The 16737-nt window shown below is 37.5% G+C and overlaps 2 protein-coding genes across 2 annotated transcripts; one reads left to right on the top strand and one right to left on the bottom strand.

Moving 5' to 3' along the window:
• Positions 1-3285: 3285 nt before the first annotated feature.
• On the bottom strand, positions 3286-5598 carry LOC135227018 (digestive cysteine proteinase 2-like). Its single transcript, XM_064266783.1, has 6 exons — positions 5441-5598; positions 4908-5051; positions 4486-4665; positions 4153-4338; positions 3843-4008; positions 3286-3628 (listed from the first exon to the last, which is right to left on the bottom strand). The coding sequence occupies exons 1-6, from the start codon at positions 5507-5509 to the stop codon at positions 3423-3425; spliced, it is 951 nt and encodes a 316-aa protein (XP_064122853.1). The 5' UTR covers positions 5510-5598; the 3' UTR covers positions 3286-3422.
• Positions 5599-8766: 3168 nt separating this feature from the next.
• Positions 8767-11155, top strand: LOC135227012 (digestive cysteine proteinase 2-like). The gene is made up of 6 exons (XM_064266776.1): positions 8767-8922; positions 9425-9577; positions 9781-9960; positions 10108-10293; positions 10438-10603; positions 10818-11155. Exons 1-6 carry the CDS (start codon positions 8854-8856, stop codon positions 11021-11023), a joined length of 960 nt encoding a protein of 319 aa, XP_064122846.1. The 5' UTR covers positions 8767-8853; the 3' UTR covers positions 11024-11155.
• Positions 11156-16737: the final 5582 nt, after the last annotated feature.

The raw sequence follows: 16737 nt of genomic DNA, 5'->3' as shown, positions 1-16737 counted from the left end.
GACCAAGGTATGCTTTAAGGTGTACTTACTAGCACATTGGCGTCATGTATTTTCTTTTTTGTAGAGTAAAAGGTAAGGTCATTTACATTTTTTCTTTTTTTATTTGTTAATTGGAATTTAATTTTATTTACTTTTTTTACTTAGTGGGGGTCTCCTTTTCTTTCAGTATTTTTTTACCCTTTTAACTTCCTCTTACATTCCTTCTTAAAGAAACACTATATCTTTTTGGTGGCTTGAATGTTTCCAGTCAATGACCCTCGTGGCATTTTCCCATATGAATATGCTTCATCTTCTGCAATAATAATAATAACTAGTGATAATAGTAATAATAATAATAATAATAATAATAATAATAATAATAATAATAATAATAATAATAATAATAATAATAATAATAATAATAATAATAATGGAGTTTGGAATAGAAAAATGCGCCTTAGTCAACCAACAAAAAGGCAAAGTAACGAGAACTGAAGGGATAAAGCTACCAGATGGGAGCAACATCAAACACATAGATGAGACAGGATACAAATACCTGGGAATAATGGAAGGAGGGGATATAAAACACCAAGAGATGAAGGACACGATCAGGAAAGAATATATGCAGAGACTCAAGGCGATACTCAAGTCAAAACTCAAAGCCGGAAATATGATAAATGCCATAAATACATGGGCAGTTCCAGTAATCAGATACAGCGCAGGAGTAGTGGAATGGACGAAGGCAGAACTCCGCACCATAGATCAGAAAACCAGGAAACATATGACAATACACAAAGCACTACACCCAAGAGCAAATACGGACAGACTATACATAACACGAAAGGAAGGAGGGAGAGGACTACTAAGTATAGAGGACTGCGTCAACATCGAGAACAGAGCACTAGGGCAATATCTGAAACCAGTGAAGACGAGTGGCTAAAGAGTGCATGGGAAGAAGGACTAATAAAAGTAGACGAAGACCCAGAAATATACAGAGACAGGAGAATGACAGACAGAACAGAGGACTGGCGCAACAAACCAATGCACGCACAATACATGAGACAGACTAAAGAACTAGACAGCGATGACACATGGCAATGGCTACAGAGGGGAGAGCTAAAGAAGGAAACTGAAGGAATGATAACAGCGGCACAAGATCAGGCCCTAAGAACCAGATATGTTCAAAGAACGATAGACGGAAATAACATCTCTCCCATATGTAGGAAGTGCAATACGAAAAATGAAACCATAAATCACGTAGCAAGCGAATGCCCGGCACTTGCACAGAACCAGTACAAAAAGAGGCATGATTCAGTGGCAAAAGCCTTCCACTGGAGCCTGTGCAAGAAACATCAGCTACCTTGCAGTAATAAGTGGAATGAGCACCAACCTGAGGGAGTGGTAGAAAACGATCAGGCAAAGATCCTCTGGGACTATGGTATCAGAACGGATAGGGTGATACGTGCAAATAAATACCACCCAGTCGAATTGGAGGACTGTAATAGAGCAAAAAAAAAAAAAAAAAAAAAAAAAAAAAAAATTTATATCAGTCAAGTACGATTAGTTTCTATTAATACGAGAAAGTCCTGGTGATGAAGAAACAGGGTAAAGGTTGGGGGTTACTTTGACGAAGATAATTTTTTCTTGAGTTTACAAGTACTTGCGAGATGTTCTTAGTGCAAATGGAATTGAAATCACTGACAGAATATCAGTGAAACACTTTGTCCTCGAAGCAGTTATCGGTTTATCATGTTGGAGACGACGTGAATCTATGTGTACTTTTGGGTGAAGTTTCTCATTGGAACGTTGTGTAAGGGTACAGGCTCGAGGGTACATTCCACCATAAGATTTTCTACATGATGTAACGTGTGGTGTCTCAGTCATGGAGAATATTACTCTTTATGAAAGCCTTGACAGCGTCCATTTATAATCAAGTAATGACACTGCTACAGTAAAGACGGAAAATAGTAGACAAATAAAATGATATGGCATTTTTTATTTTTTTCAAATTCAAACACCACCACCAGATTATATAAGTAAGTGAACCTTGAAAGCAGTCCCAGTTTCGATACATTGTCGAGTGTTAATCAGAGGACCGTTGGTATTTTCGTTTGTAAACTTCATGAAGGGTCCTGGAATGACTTTCCCCAACTACAAGGCACTCTTTATCAGTGCCCGAGGAAGTCCACCAAAGGTGAAAATCCAGTTTTCAACTCTGGCAATAATCAATGAATGGCAAAGTACGCAGAGTATTCAAGACTTCGGGAGAGTCGCCTCGATAAAGTGGGAGAGGCGAATGGCAGCCACAAAATTGGGCCAATCAAACAAACCAAAAAAAAGGGACAAGCCAAAAAAAAAAAAAAGAATTGTTCAGAAGCAAGCAAAGGATGGAGTTCAGGATTTGCTGTTTATTTTTGTAACTTTAATCTTATTCTGTTCTTGCCCGTTCGATGTATTAACCAAGAACGTCGGTGCAGTTCTATTTGTTAATGTAATTACAATCTTATAAGCGAGCACAGGGGGGCAATGGTGTGTGTATGAGAGAGAGAGAGAGAGGAGAGAGAGGGAGGAGAGATGTAAAGTAATGGGTTTACTGCCACGCAGCTGACTGCAGTGAGTTCGTCTTTCATGTTGCTGCTGAACGGATAAAGAAGAAGCTGAAAGTTAATGAACTCTTGTTACTGTTTTTTTATGTTTAGTTTTTTTGAAAAAATATCCCTCTGATTTTGGTGAAAATAATTTTTTGGAATTGTGATAAGAAAGGGATATCTTTATCAGTCCTAATACACCAAAAAATATATTATTATCAATGGGACGAAGATTGAAGTGTGTGCTGATCTTCTAAAGTGAATATTCGTGATGTGCTTGTCCTTTTTTTGCTATTAACAATATTCCATCTAGGCTCACTTTTCTCCGTAAGGAACAAACAGGAAAGCCTTCTCTATGAGGCATCTGTCCCAAGTGGAAATGAAAATTCTTTCAGTGATTTTGAAGAAGAATTAGTGCCCATATGAATTGTTGACCTCAGTAGAGTCAGGGCAGTTCCTCCAGTGGGTCAATTCAGATTTTTTCGTTTTCCTTTGTTTTATTCGACTCAAAAAATTTCTTTCTAAATTCATTAAAGCACAATAGGGCTCCAATATTTATTATTATCTCGGAGGGGAGAATAATTGGTGCTGAAAACAAAACTTTTCCAAGAAAGTTGCTTCCCGTTTAAATAATGAAGGAAATCTGAAGACTTGACTCAGTAAGATAGTAGGATTCCATTTCCTGTGAATGGTGTGAAATGTAAATGAATGAATAATGTAATCTATTCAACTTTATTTTCTATAAACAAGCTATAAAGCCAGACATGATTATCAAGCTATGGTCTTATGAGTTAAGGTGTCGATGTATACTCATAACTCTTCATGGAATAAAGCAACCAGACTTTCTTGGAATCCTTAGACGGTTGGGTAGCAAGACTGGGTGGCAACACCGCAGTGGTTGTTCTTGTTCCTGGTGAGCTTCATGTATCCAGACTCACCCCAGCCGCTGCCCCACGAGTTCTTGATGATCCAGTAGTCGGAGCCGCCTTCGGTTCCGTAGCCAACAGCCAACACGGCGTGGTTGATGCCCTGAGGGTTGCAGTTTGGTTCGTAGTAGACACCTGCGGAGGGACAAAACACAGAATTGAAAAACTATGAAATGCGTTTCTCTTATTTTCTATAGTCTGTTATTTTAGCAGCAAAATCACATGAGGCAGGTATTGTATTTTTCAATAATTACGCAGTTACTAATTCTTACATACTATGGTCGTGTGGGAATTAGAAGTGCACTAAGCAAAGTGATATAGGGAAGGAAGGAAGGCGAAAGAGACTCACCTGAGCTGTACAACTGGAAGGACAAGTGTCCAGCATCGACGCAGACACTGACTGGACCTTCGTCGTGGACAGCAGAGGCCTGAGTCACCTCATCGCCATAGGGGATGTTCGTGTATCCCCTCACAGTGGCAGCCACCTGAGATGAATCGAAGCGGCATATGTTGTCCTGGAAGATTCGTTCATTAACAATAAAAGGGATAATTAGAGACTTTTAGCTTCTACATGACCTTAAAATATTAGTTTTGGCACTGAACTCAGTATTAAAGACACATTGTACCAGGAAAGACAACAACATTCAAGTAAGACTCACAATAGCCTCGTAAGGATAGGAAGACTCAGTCTGGCTTCCTCCGCAGGACTTGAGGTAATCGTAGGCCCATTGCACAACTCCTCCGTTGCAACCGCTGTTTTCCTTTGAGCAATCAACCAGCTGCTGTTCGGAGAGGCTTGGCAGACTTCCGGTTTTGATGAAATGTGCGCCTTCTAGAGCTCCAGTCTGTTGGGAGATTCGTGTTTCATAAGAAACCCGATGCGTTCCACTGTTCGGGAGTAAATTGCTTTGGCTTTTGTTTTGTCAGGGAGGCATTGCTTAATGAAGGGAAAATATATGAATAAAAGCAAAGGGCTCTTAAGCGACACTCACAGTAGAGAAGGACCAGCAGGATCCACACTGTCCCTGGTCCTTGACAGGAGTGACAGCTCCCTTGTTTCTCCAGTCAACATCGGCAGCTCTGGGGGCCTCAGGGAAGTGAGCGAATTCCATTCCCTCGGTGCTCTCCAGTTTCTGCAGACCAGTCATCTGGGCTACAAACTCCTCTGTGGTCTGTGAAGGTGAAGTGGATTTGGGAATATTAATAAACGAATGGTGGGAGGGAAATTTTGTTCATTTGAAAATAGAAATTGTTTTCAGCCTGTTCAAGGTGAATTATGTATAATAAATATACAAAAAGCAGAGAGATATGTATAGGTCTCTCTCTCTCTCTCTCTCTCTCTCTCTCTCTCTCTCTCTCTCTATCGTCTCCAGTCTCTCATCTCTCGCTCTCTCTCTCTTTCTCGTCAAGTCACCAATCTGTTCATGGCGACGTTGAAGGTGACTAGGCCCTTTCGGAAGCGTTCATTGTGTTCTGCTACGAATTTAAGGTTGCTCTCGAAAATGGTCTTCCTGTAGAGCTCCTCCTTGGCGTTGGAGTAGGCCTTGCCATGGGTCAGCTGGAACAGATTTAGATGTGAAATTTCTTTTCCTCTTTTGTGGATGATAAATCATTTAAAAAATCGTGATAGTGTAGGAGATAGATACATTGTATGGTAAATTATTTCTATATTATCAAAAAGCTATATTTCATTCACTTCATTTCCTTCTTGTTACATGAAAATAAGGTTTATGGCCCTAGTGACAAAATCATGATATTTACTTTTACGGGATGCCAGATGCTCTAAGACTTTCTATAACATTTTTCAGTCATTTTTTTTTTTTTTTTTTTCTTTACTAAGCCACCTACCTATCAAATAATCTGGTTTAAAATCTTGCTTTAAAAGCCTCTGTATCTATAAATATATCAATCATAATAAGTAAATCATTGAATGGGTAAGACACTGACCTTAAAGCTTTCCCATGACTGACTGGCGGCAGCGATGGCCAAACCACAGAGGAAGAGCAGGAATTTCATCTGCGGAAAGTCTCGGATTAGAGAATCGTAGGAGTTGTGGAGAAAATGTTTCTTGAACGGGAGATTTCAAGAGAATCATTGAATGGCCTCTAACACAGTTTTCCCAAGATACTCGACACATCTACAAATAATCCTTTCCGTCATCTTTTGGCAATATTGATCAAGTCATATCAGCCTTGAGGATTTTAACAGAACAGAAATTATGCAAAGATCATGAAACATTCGATTTCATAAGCCCAGTAACTCGACATATCTATTTTTTTTCGCGAAGGTTACTTAATAAAAATTTAAGGACAACTTCGAATGTAGGAACTATTTTCGAAAAGAACTCATTGTAAATAACAAAACCTCCCGTTCTAGGTTCTAGGTGTCCCCAGATAGGCACTCTGAGCCTTATACCCGGAAAGCAATGATTACTTCTCAAGACTTACCTTGCTAAGAGTAAAGCATCATGGTTGGCTGGCCGCTATTTATACCTACAAAATGAGTGACGTCAGAGAAAATCTGGAGTCTTTTTGACAGGCACATCTGGGTGATTTCGCATGCAAAGGGTAAAGAGTGTCAGGTCATTTCCAAAAGATAGCAGTTTCCGGTGGCGGGAATTTCATAGATGTATGGAATATCTATTCGTTGAATTGATATGTATCGGTATTTCAGAAACACACACAGCACAGGCACGCATATGCACACACGCACGCACGCACACACACACACACACACACCTATATATATATATATATATATATATATATATATATATATATATATATATATATATGTATATATATATATATATATATATATATATATATATATATATATATATATATATATATGAAATACACCACAAAGAAGAAATGCAACAGAGGCTATGAATCCTGATAGGTTCCATGTTACTGAAGCAATCTTGAAGGGTTGGTACCCGTAACCAGTTATCGCTAGAGATTGCGAAGATGAAAGCGCATCACAGACAAACATCTAAACGGCAAAAACTGTTGACAGTAGAAAAGGGAGGCCCATTTTCCTTACAGCGAATGAAAGTATTTATTAAAAATTTACTTTTCCAAAAGACGACTGACCTAGATAATTCAAAAGTGTAAAAAAAACTGAAATGAGTTAGTTTTCATTCTGGCCAAACAAACCAGACTCCTTCGTAGATTTTACGTATTTCTTTTGAAGCAAATGATCCAGTAAATGCACTCCTATGCCGATATTCATATTTGCATCAGCTCTTGATATGTTTGTTTACCTAAATTCTATCGTATCTTTTTCAAATTTAGGTACTTTCGTTATCTGTCCAGCTAAGAGGAGGACTTTTATCTGCAAGAAGAACAAATATTGCATCGTTATCCACTGGTATTGCAAAAGTATGCTTTATTATTGCTTTTTCATTGTACTTCTTTTCCTCAATGCAGCATTCCCATTAAAGCTATGCAGTAAAAAGGACATTTATTTGGTGTCATTACTGAACTTCAGAACACAAAAGTTTTCTGTTACTTGTTCCTTTGTGCTTATTGCCATAAAAACCATCTAATATATCAGCAAGACACTCTTATTCCTTGCCTTTATTCTTGGATGTTAGCTTTATCCATTTCAAATGGTCAATACGATTATTCAGGGCTCCAGACGCATCATACGAAGTGGAAAAGTTCTCTCCCGGTTGCCCAGATCCCTCCTTTGTCGCCGATATATTTTGAGGTTCTGCCTCTAATGAAGGGTGGAGAATAAAACGTCTGCCATCTAATTATGTAGCGTAGACCAGGTATGCTTTAAGGTGTACTACTATCACATGGCGTCATGTATTTTCTTGTAGAGTAAAAGGTAAGGTCATTACATTTTTATTTATTTGTAATTGGTAATATTTTTCTCTTTTTTAATTAGTCAAGTCAATGACCCCTGTGGGCTTGTTCGATATGAATATGTTTCATAATAATAATAATAATAATAATAATAATAATAATAATAATAATAATAATAATAATAATAATAATAATAATAATAATACTTGATATCAGTTCAAGTACGATTAATGTCTAATAATACGAGAAAGTCCTGGTGATGAAGAAACAGGATAAAGGTTTGGGGTTATTTTGACGAAGATAATTTTTTCTTGAGTTTACAAGTACTTGCGAGATGTTCTTAGGGCAAATTAAATTGAATTCACTGATAGAATATCAGTGAAACGCTTTGTCCTCGAAACAGTTATCGGTTTATCATGTTGAAGACGACGTGAATCTATGTGTACTTTTGGGTGAAGTTTCTCATTGGAACGTTGTGTAAGGGTACAGGCTCGAGGGTACATTACACCATAAGATTTTCTACATGATGTAACGTGCATTGCCTCAGTCATGGAGAACATTGCTCTTTATAAAAGCCTTGACAGCGTCTATTTATAATCAAGTAATGACACTGCTACAGTAAGGACGGAAAATAGTAGACAAATAAAATGATATAACATTTATATTTCAAATTACATACACACATACGTATATATGTAGTGACCTTGAAAGCAGTCCAGTTCCGTATCATGGTCAGATAATTAGAGGACTGTTGGTATTTTCTTTTTAAACTTCATGAAGACATGAATGTATTCCCACGACAGGCACTCTTTATCAGTGCCTGAGAAGTCACCAGGTGGAAATCCAGTGTCAAATCTGCAATAATCATGATGCAAAGTACATAGCGTATCAGCACGTTTCTTCGTATAAATAGTGGCTCACAGGTCCTGCCAATTTACTTCTGCAAAGGTGCGTTACTAGCTCATTCCTTTTCTTCGTTTATTACTTGGTACTTTGCTCATCATCAAGTACTAATGTGATGCTTTCATTCAGAGTTGAATTTTTATATACATACACACCTGTGTGTGAGTATGTATATATATATATATATATATATATATATATATATATATATATATATATATATATAGATATATATATATATATATATATATATAATATATATATATTTAGTAATAATTTGCTTAAGCCTGTTGTCCTCAGATGTGAGGAGTCTCTTTTTCAGAGGCAGACTTTTTTGTCTCATTCCTAAGAATGAGGACACATCATGGAAAATAACAAAAGTAGTGGTTATTAGTTTTGTATAAAATAAGTTTCTGAACAGATTCATATTTTACTGGAATAAAGTGACTACTTTTTCGTTCATACCTTGCATTTATCAACAGTCTAACGTAATATTTACAGCAAAAAAACATACTAGAGAGACAAGTCCGAGTTATAAAGGTTTAAAACTGAAAAGGATGAGGCAGCGTCTTACTAGCCACTAGTAAGGTGATTTTAGTACTTAGTTCATTCACATCTCTATCTACCAATATTGCTTTGCAGATGAAAGTGCTGCTCTTCCTCTGTGGTCTGGCCATCGCTGCCGCAAGCCAATCATGGGAAAGCTTCAAGGTCAGTTGGAGGGGGAAGAGAAGTTATTCCTATTAATCCGCTAGATTGTATTCTCTGTTAAACACTTGAAATGTCTATATGTGTCTAATTTCTCTAAAGTAATTACCAACCGCCTTCAAAGGTCTAACTTATGATATTACAAAAGTAGCTGCCTCTGCCATTGTAGAAAACTCTCTGAATGTCATTTCAGATCTTTCATGAACCATCACTGATCTTGTTTACCATTTATTCGTGTCTTGGAGTATAGCGACCAGTCATTTACGAGAAAAATATTACTTTTGCTTCATAATATACATTAAAAAAAACATCTGAAAGACTGACGCTAAATGTAATATTTTCTTGTATGCTCATATGAAAAATTGAATGAACTTCGATTTTCTTTATCACAAAGAAATTCATGTGATTACCTCGTTAAACTTTATATGGGACAATCGTTTATATTTTTATTTATCCGCAACAGAGAAAAGGAAATAATGTCTCATCCAGATTTGCTTTCTTTCAGCTGACCCATGGCAAGGCCTACTCCAACGCCAAGGAGGAGCTCTACAGGAAGACCATTTTCGAGAGCAACCTTAAATTCGTAGCAGAACACAATGAACGCTTCCGAAAGGGCCTAGTCACCTTCAACGTCGCCATGAACAGATTTGGTGACTTGGTAAGAGAGAGAGAGAGAGAGAGAGAGAGAGAGAGAGAGAGAGAGAGAGAGAGAGAGACCTATACATATCTCTCTGCTTTTTGTATATTCAATATAGATAATTCACCTTGAACAGGCTGAAGACAATTTCTATTTTCAAATGAACAAAAATGCCCTCCCACCATTCGTTTATTAATATTCCCAAATCCCCTTCGCCTTAACAGACCACAGAGGAATTTGTAGCCCAGATGACTGGTCTGCAGAAACTGGAGAGCACCGAGGGAATGGAATTCGCTCACTTCCCTGAGGCCCCCAGAGCTGCCGATGTTGACTGGAGAAACAAGGGAGCTGTCACTCCTGTCAAGGACCAGGGACAGTGTGGATCCTGCTGGTCCTTCTCTACTGTGAGTGTCGCTTAAGAGCCCTTTGCTTTTATTCATATATTTTCCCTTCATTAAGCAATGCCTCCCTGACAAAACAAAAGCCAAAGCAATTTACTCCCGAACAGTGGAACGCATCGGGTTTCTTATGAAACACGAATCTCCCAACAGACTGGAGCTCTAGAAGGCGCACATTTCATCAAAACCGGAAGTCTGCCAAGCCTCTCCGAACAGCAGCTGGTTGATTGCTCAAAGGAAAACAGCGGTTGCAACGGAGGAGTTGTGCAATGGGCCTACGATTACCTCAAGTCCTGCGGAGGAAGCCAGACTGAGTCTTCCTATCCTTACGAGGCTATTGTGAGTCTTACTTGAATGTTGTCGTCTTTCCTGGTACAATGTGTCTTTAATACTGAGTTCAGTGCCAAAACTAATATTTTAAGGTCGTGTAGAAGTTAAAAGTCTCCAATTATCCCTTTTATTGTTAATGAACGAATCTTCCAGGACAACATATGCCGCTTCGATTCATCTCAGGTGGCTGCCACTGTGAGGGGATACACGAACATCCCCTATGGCGATGAGGTGACTCAGGCCTCTGCTGTCCACGACGAAGGTCCAGTCAGTGTCTGCGTCGATGCTGGACACTTGTCCTTCCAGTTGTACAGCTCAGGTGAGTCTCTTTCGCCTTCCTTCCTTCCCTAAATCACTTTACTTAGTGCAATTCTAATTCCCACACGATCATAATATGTAAGAATTAGAAGATGCGTAATTGTTCAGAAATATTATACTTTCCTCATGTGATTTTGCTGCTAAAATAACAGACTATAGAAAATAAGAGAAGCACATTTCATAGCTTTTCAATTCTGTGTTTTGTCCCTCCGCAGGTGTCTACTACGAACCAAACTGCAACCCTCAGGGCATCAATCATGCCGTGTTGGCCGTTGGCTACGGAACCGAGGGAAGCTCCGACTACTGGATCATCAAGAACTCGTGGGGCAGCGGCTGGGGTGAGTCTGGATACATGAAGCTCACCAGGAACAAGAACAACCACTGCGGTGTTGCCACCCAGTCTTGCTACCCAACCGTCTAAGGATTTGAAGAAACCGATGTGGCCATTTACGTGAGAGATTCATGGCAATATTAACCTGATCTCGTTAAGGAAAATGTTTAAATCATTAGAAAAGGGACCACAGTTTAATACTCAGAGAAAAATAAGAATTGGCTTCTTTCGTGTTTTTTAACCGAATGTTTGGTTTTAGAATTCCTGTGATCCTACTGATGTCGTAGAGGCTTCAGGAGGTCTCGAAATTGTGAGTCTCATGTTTTAGCAATTTGTCATCACGCAATTTCAATAAACTACGCCATGTTGCATTAATTTCCATCATTTTGATATGTAACCTTCCGCTAGAAATAATTTCTGCTTGTTTATTGTTTTGAAATAAAATAAAGGTCAGCATTAACGGATTTGCACAATAAATCTATAAATAATAATATCTAAGCAGTGCACAAATATACTGAGAATTATCAAAGTTTTAATAAAATAAAGTTATACTTAATTCTATCGTTAACATCGCTTTGGCAGATAAAAATTGTGAATAAGAGCGTATCAAATGAATCCTTTTTGAAGGGTAATGCATTCATTTTACTTCTGAAATCAGTATATCATTCGCGAAATCTAAATTCTACGTAAGAATGCAAAAGCTACAAAGCAGTTAAACAACTTTAACTCACTTTTCCTCAAAATTGCTTTTGAAGCTTAATGGTCATTTCCCCTTTTACAGTGGATTTTTCCAGGAGCGGATGAATAGTAAAACTGCTAATAATGAAACAAGTTTGGAAAGTCTTTTCATAAAACACCCACGCGAGAATTTCTTTTGGCACAAAATGAATGAATGATCGGGGCTTTTTTACAACCGTTTCAAGCCTTTTGAATCGGACCGTTAACAATAATACAGATATACAAAAGAATCACTACACGGTAATCTTGGAAAGTAATACAACAAGAAAAGCTTCTGTATATATCATTAAATAGAATAAGCGTTTAACAAGCTTAGTATTACATAAGAAGACTAGAATCAGGACGATATAATTACATTGATTATTTGGATGAGTAACGGGTTTGTCTAGTTTTCTTGGAGCAGAGATAACAAGGGCCAACAAATAATTACGAAAAGAAAAGTCTTCGGTGCCCAAGGCTCTTTCCTCTTCGTTGCTTTACATTAATAGAAGTACCCCGTAGGCGTAGGGGGTAGTGCCGTCTGTGCACCTCATTCGGTGCAATGTAGGCATTAATTAAGGTTCTTTGCAGCGTCCCTTCGACCCTAGCTGCAACTACTTTCATTCCTTTTACTGTACCTCCGTTCATATTCTCTTTCTTCCATCTTACTGTCCACCCTCTCCTAACAATTGTTTCATAGAGCAACTGCGAGGTTTTCCTCCTGTAACACCTTTCAAACCTTTTACTGTCAATTTCCTTTCAGCGCTGAATGGCCTTAGTTGCCCCAGCGCTTGGCATAATGCCAAAAATCTATATAAATCAAATAAAAAATAGAAGAAGTAAACTTTATCGATAGGTTTAGGTTCAGGTATGAGGGAAATCATAAGATAACGATGCTCAGGAGGAAAGACGAGAAAAGATTCAATTGGAAAACGAAGCTGTAGTTGTTAAATGCACGACAAAGAAATATACCAAAACTAACAGAGCAGAAATAAACGGTTTGTAAACCGCACGTGGAGAGGGATCGCTAAGAAAGATCCGTAGATTTGCTTATCTGAAGTGGAAAGTCGGAGTAAGGAGAATGAAGCGATCTTACTATCTACCAAAAACGGAAATCGACTTGCAAAGTCATTTAATGGGGGTAGTTACCAGCTGCATCAGTAGCAACGGCGAGAGGCGTTAGGCTCGACTTCATTTGCACTAGTCCTTCTATTGAATTTCGGTCAGTAACAAAGGCCGCTGGTGTCTTTGAGCTTTCAAAGTGCTCGTTGGTGGTGCCCTCAACCAGAATTTCATTTACTGCTTTGGACATCAGTGAATAATGCAGGCTTATTCTCCCCTTCCTTATACCTTTTCATCCAATCCATTTCTCAGTTATTTTGGAAATTTTTTCTCTTATTCTGTGACTACCATTTGGCTGCCTGAAAGTAAGAGCTTCGGCTCCCACGAGCGTTTGTTGCTGCTGGATCATCGTCATTATTCGTTTAGTTTTGATCGAATGTCGCGTTATTTCGATGCCGTTTCTTTTCTCGAATCTCGTGATAATGACGAATGGGCTTTTTAATCGGACCGTCCCTTCTTCCCGCACCCTCTCTTGCCCCCTGTGTGTCCCACTGCCAATATCGATGATCATTTCCTCCTCTCGTCACATTTCACTTTTCATTTCCTTCTGTCCCTCGAATCATTCCCCATGCACTTCCCCTTTTCGTCACAACCACCATGGTCAATTAAGGTGCTCTCGGTCTATCAATCTGGCTCTCCCTCTCTATCTATCTCTCCGCTTCTGCTTCGATATGCACCATCAACCCATGGAAAATCACGCCGTTAGCTTGCTCAAAGCATTTTTTATATCTATTTATATCTATCTATCTATCTGTCAAACATTTTATTTTTGTTCTTACACCATAGGGTAGCAATTTACAAATATTTTAAATAAATTAATTCAAATTTTCATGATATTTTGGCAGTTTCAAAATGGTTCCCAGACAATACGAAATCCTGACTTCTTAAAAGACTGGTTTAGGATAAAACCTGAATCTTGAAATACTGAAAACTAGAAAGTGAGAGATAAAGAGTAGAAGAGGATGAGTGGGTAAGACCCGCTTGTCACTTTGTTGGCCACCAAGGCCACCCATGTCCTTCCCCAGCCTCCAACACCGCCTTTTCTGGCTACCGTCCTTTTTGTTTAGGCAAACAGGAATGACAGCGCAGTTTGAGGATGGACGATATAGTACTGAGACTCAAATTTAACCAGTTTACACGAAATGATGTACATATCTGACTTTTCCTTACTGAGCCGCTCCCATGTGCAGAGAACTGCCACAGCATCATTACTATAACCTCACGTGTCCAAAAGATTACAAAACACTTTTAAACATCTTTAAATTTGCGCCAACTTTATCATAGCATCTCATTGTACCACATTCATTACGGAAATATTTGTCCCTGCTTCCACATTTGCTTTCACTTGAATTTAGATGCACACTTCACTTCTAGAATAATGGTTGCGAGAACAAAAAGTCTCGTCATACACCCAGACTTCTGCTCCCAGATTCTTAACTGACTTTTAACCTCTGAATACGACCCAGACCTTGGTCTCACTTGACCCGTCGGCTTCAGTAGTGAATTATTCATACCAGATATGAAAACTTTCTCATGTAGAAAGCTCAGATTTTTTGCCAAAGTTATTCTTTTGTGAACTTTGACCTCTGGATGTGGTCATGACTTAATCTTAACCTGATTCTACTCAACTATATTATACTGCATAATGCGGCTCAAAACTGAAGTCTCTTACATAATTGACAAATTCATCCAAAGGTCAGATTGCTTGTTGACCTTTGACCTCTAAATATGACCTAGATTGACCTCATCGTAATGTATCACTAACAATGTCACGTGAAAATTTTGCAGAATGGGATACAGGCAGACCTTCACATATAAACAAACTTTCTATCATACATACATTCATACGCACACGTGGACACGCACACGTACACAGACACACACACACAGACACAGATATATATATATATATATATATATATATATATATATATATAAATATATTTATATATATACACACACATATATATGTGTCTATAATATATATATATATATAAATAATATATATTATATATATATATATATTATTTATACACACACACACCCCACACACACACACACATATATATATATATATGTATATATATATATATGTATATTATATATATATCGAATATATATCACATATATGTGTATATAGATATATATATAAAATTTTATATATATTATATATATATATATATATCATATATATTATTTATACACACCACACACACACACACCACACACACATATATTATATATATATCTATATAATATATATATATATATATATATGTATATATATATATATATATATATATACATATATATATATATATATATATATATATATATATATATATATATAAAATCAATTAAATTCTTTAACTGCAAATAATCCTTTCTGTGGTAAAGACATTCACAGACGAATACAATGATATCAATAATCACTTGGCAATGTCATTTTAATTTTGCTTATTCTTGAGTTCACTGGATTACCGAAGCCTCCACGACGCATTGCTTATTCAGTAACTGATCTCCATAATTTGAATTACTGAGCATCTCTTTTGCTTTGTCGTATTTTCGCTCTTTACGTATGTACAGATGCTTCGCATGAAAAGAATACTAATTTGCCACCCTTCAAAATGAACACAATGTAATATACATATTTACCACTTCTTTGAAATCATAATTAGCCGTTGTAAAAACAGCAGTGTCATATCCTCGGGGCTGTATGCAAATTACCATATGTATCAAATACTTGGAAAACAAAATTCCGTGTGGATTATACAAAACATCGGGTGTAAGGTAACATCTCCCCTCGTCTCGCGGGAATTTGAGTTGGTGTGGCCCGTTTGAAGACGTTTCTCTCGCATTCAAGATTGGTAAGTCATCTGGAAAATTTACTCGTCATCCATCACTGCTTCTTCTTACAGGATAAGCTTTGGGGCTTCTAAACATAGATCAAGTTTGACTGAAATAATGGAAAAGTACTGATATCTTACATACGAGGCAAGTCGACTTTTCTTGAGACAAGTTCTATTTAAAAGAATGGCTGCATCAACGATTCGACTTTATAGTATGTCTTTTCGATTCTTCTAGTGATAATATTTCTTTGATATTAATTCCTTATAGTTCTGGCAAGTTTTCATAACTTGGTTGGAAAAAGTAATAATAGAGAGGTTCTGAGTTTTGTATATTTACTTTATGCTGAAGGTGGGAAGGAATACAAACGAAGAGGGTAAGTGAAACGTGAAGAGCGAAACCCGCAGGGTTTTCGAATGTCTTCCCAGGATCTACTCTTTCCATAATAAGCTGCATTTCTTGCCGTTTCAGTGTGGAATAGATACACATGACCCAGAACCTCGCCGTTATTCATTTTTTCAGTTCTTTTATATATCATTGCCCGTGGTTTATTAAGCACTGAAATTAGAGAAAATAAAAGAATCATTATAAAAACTGAAAAGACTTACTACTATAAAGTCTGTCCAGTAGATGCAGCAGGTACTCTTTAACAGAAGTGGTCTGAGGATCATTCAAATTAAAATGTTTTTCTTTTCTTTTTTAGAATTAGTTCATCATGGATATTTGCTTGAGTTCTTTCACAACTCCTTTGTATATAATACATACATTCACTTCTAAATTCGTGTAAAATTCCACAAAAAGAGCAGGGGTACCACATGTACGAATTATTATTGCAACGTGAATTTTATTCTTACAAGCGTGAGTCGTGAGACTCTTTTCTTGATTTTTATCATTTTTCGTTTATTCGTATTTATATATGTCACGGCTAACATTTAACAATATTTCATCTTCCAAAAGAACGGCAGGCTAAGTTTGTCTCACTTGTGCAAATCTATATTACAATACTATTTTCGATTTACTTGCTACCACGTTATCGACTGTGGTTTCCAGTGAAAATTCCCCCCCCCCTCCCCCCTACAATAATCTTGTTTTTAAACAAAGTAAAAAGTAACAGATAC

This window comes from Macrobrachium nipponense, chromosome 15 (genome assembly GCF_015104395.2).
Source record: "Macrobrachium nipponense isolate FS-2020 chromosome 15, ASM1510439v2, whole genome shotgun sequence".
NCBI classification, from domain to species: Eukaryota; Metazoa; Arthropoda; class Malacostraca; order Decapoda; family Palaemonidae; genus Macrobrachium; species Macrobrachium nipponense.
Note: the sequence above shows the minus strand (reverse complement) of the source record. Positions and strands in the feature narration are given on the sequence as shown.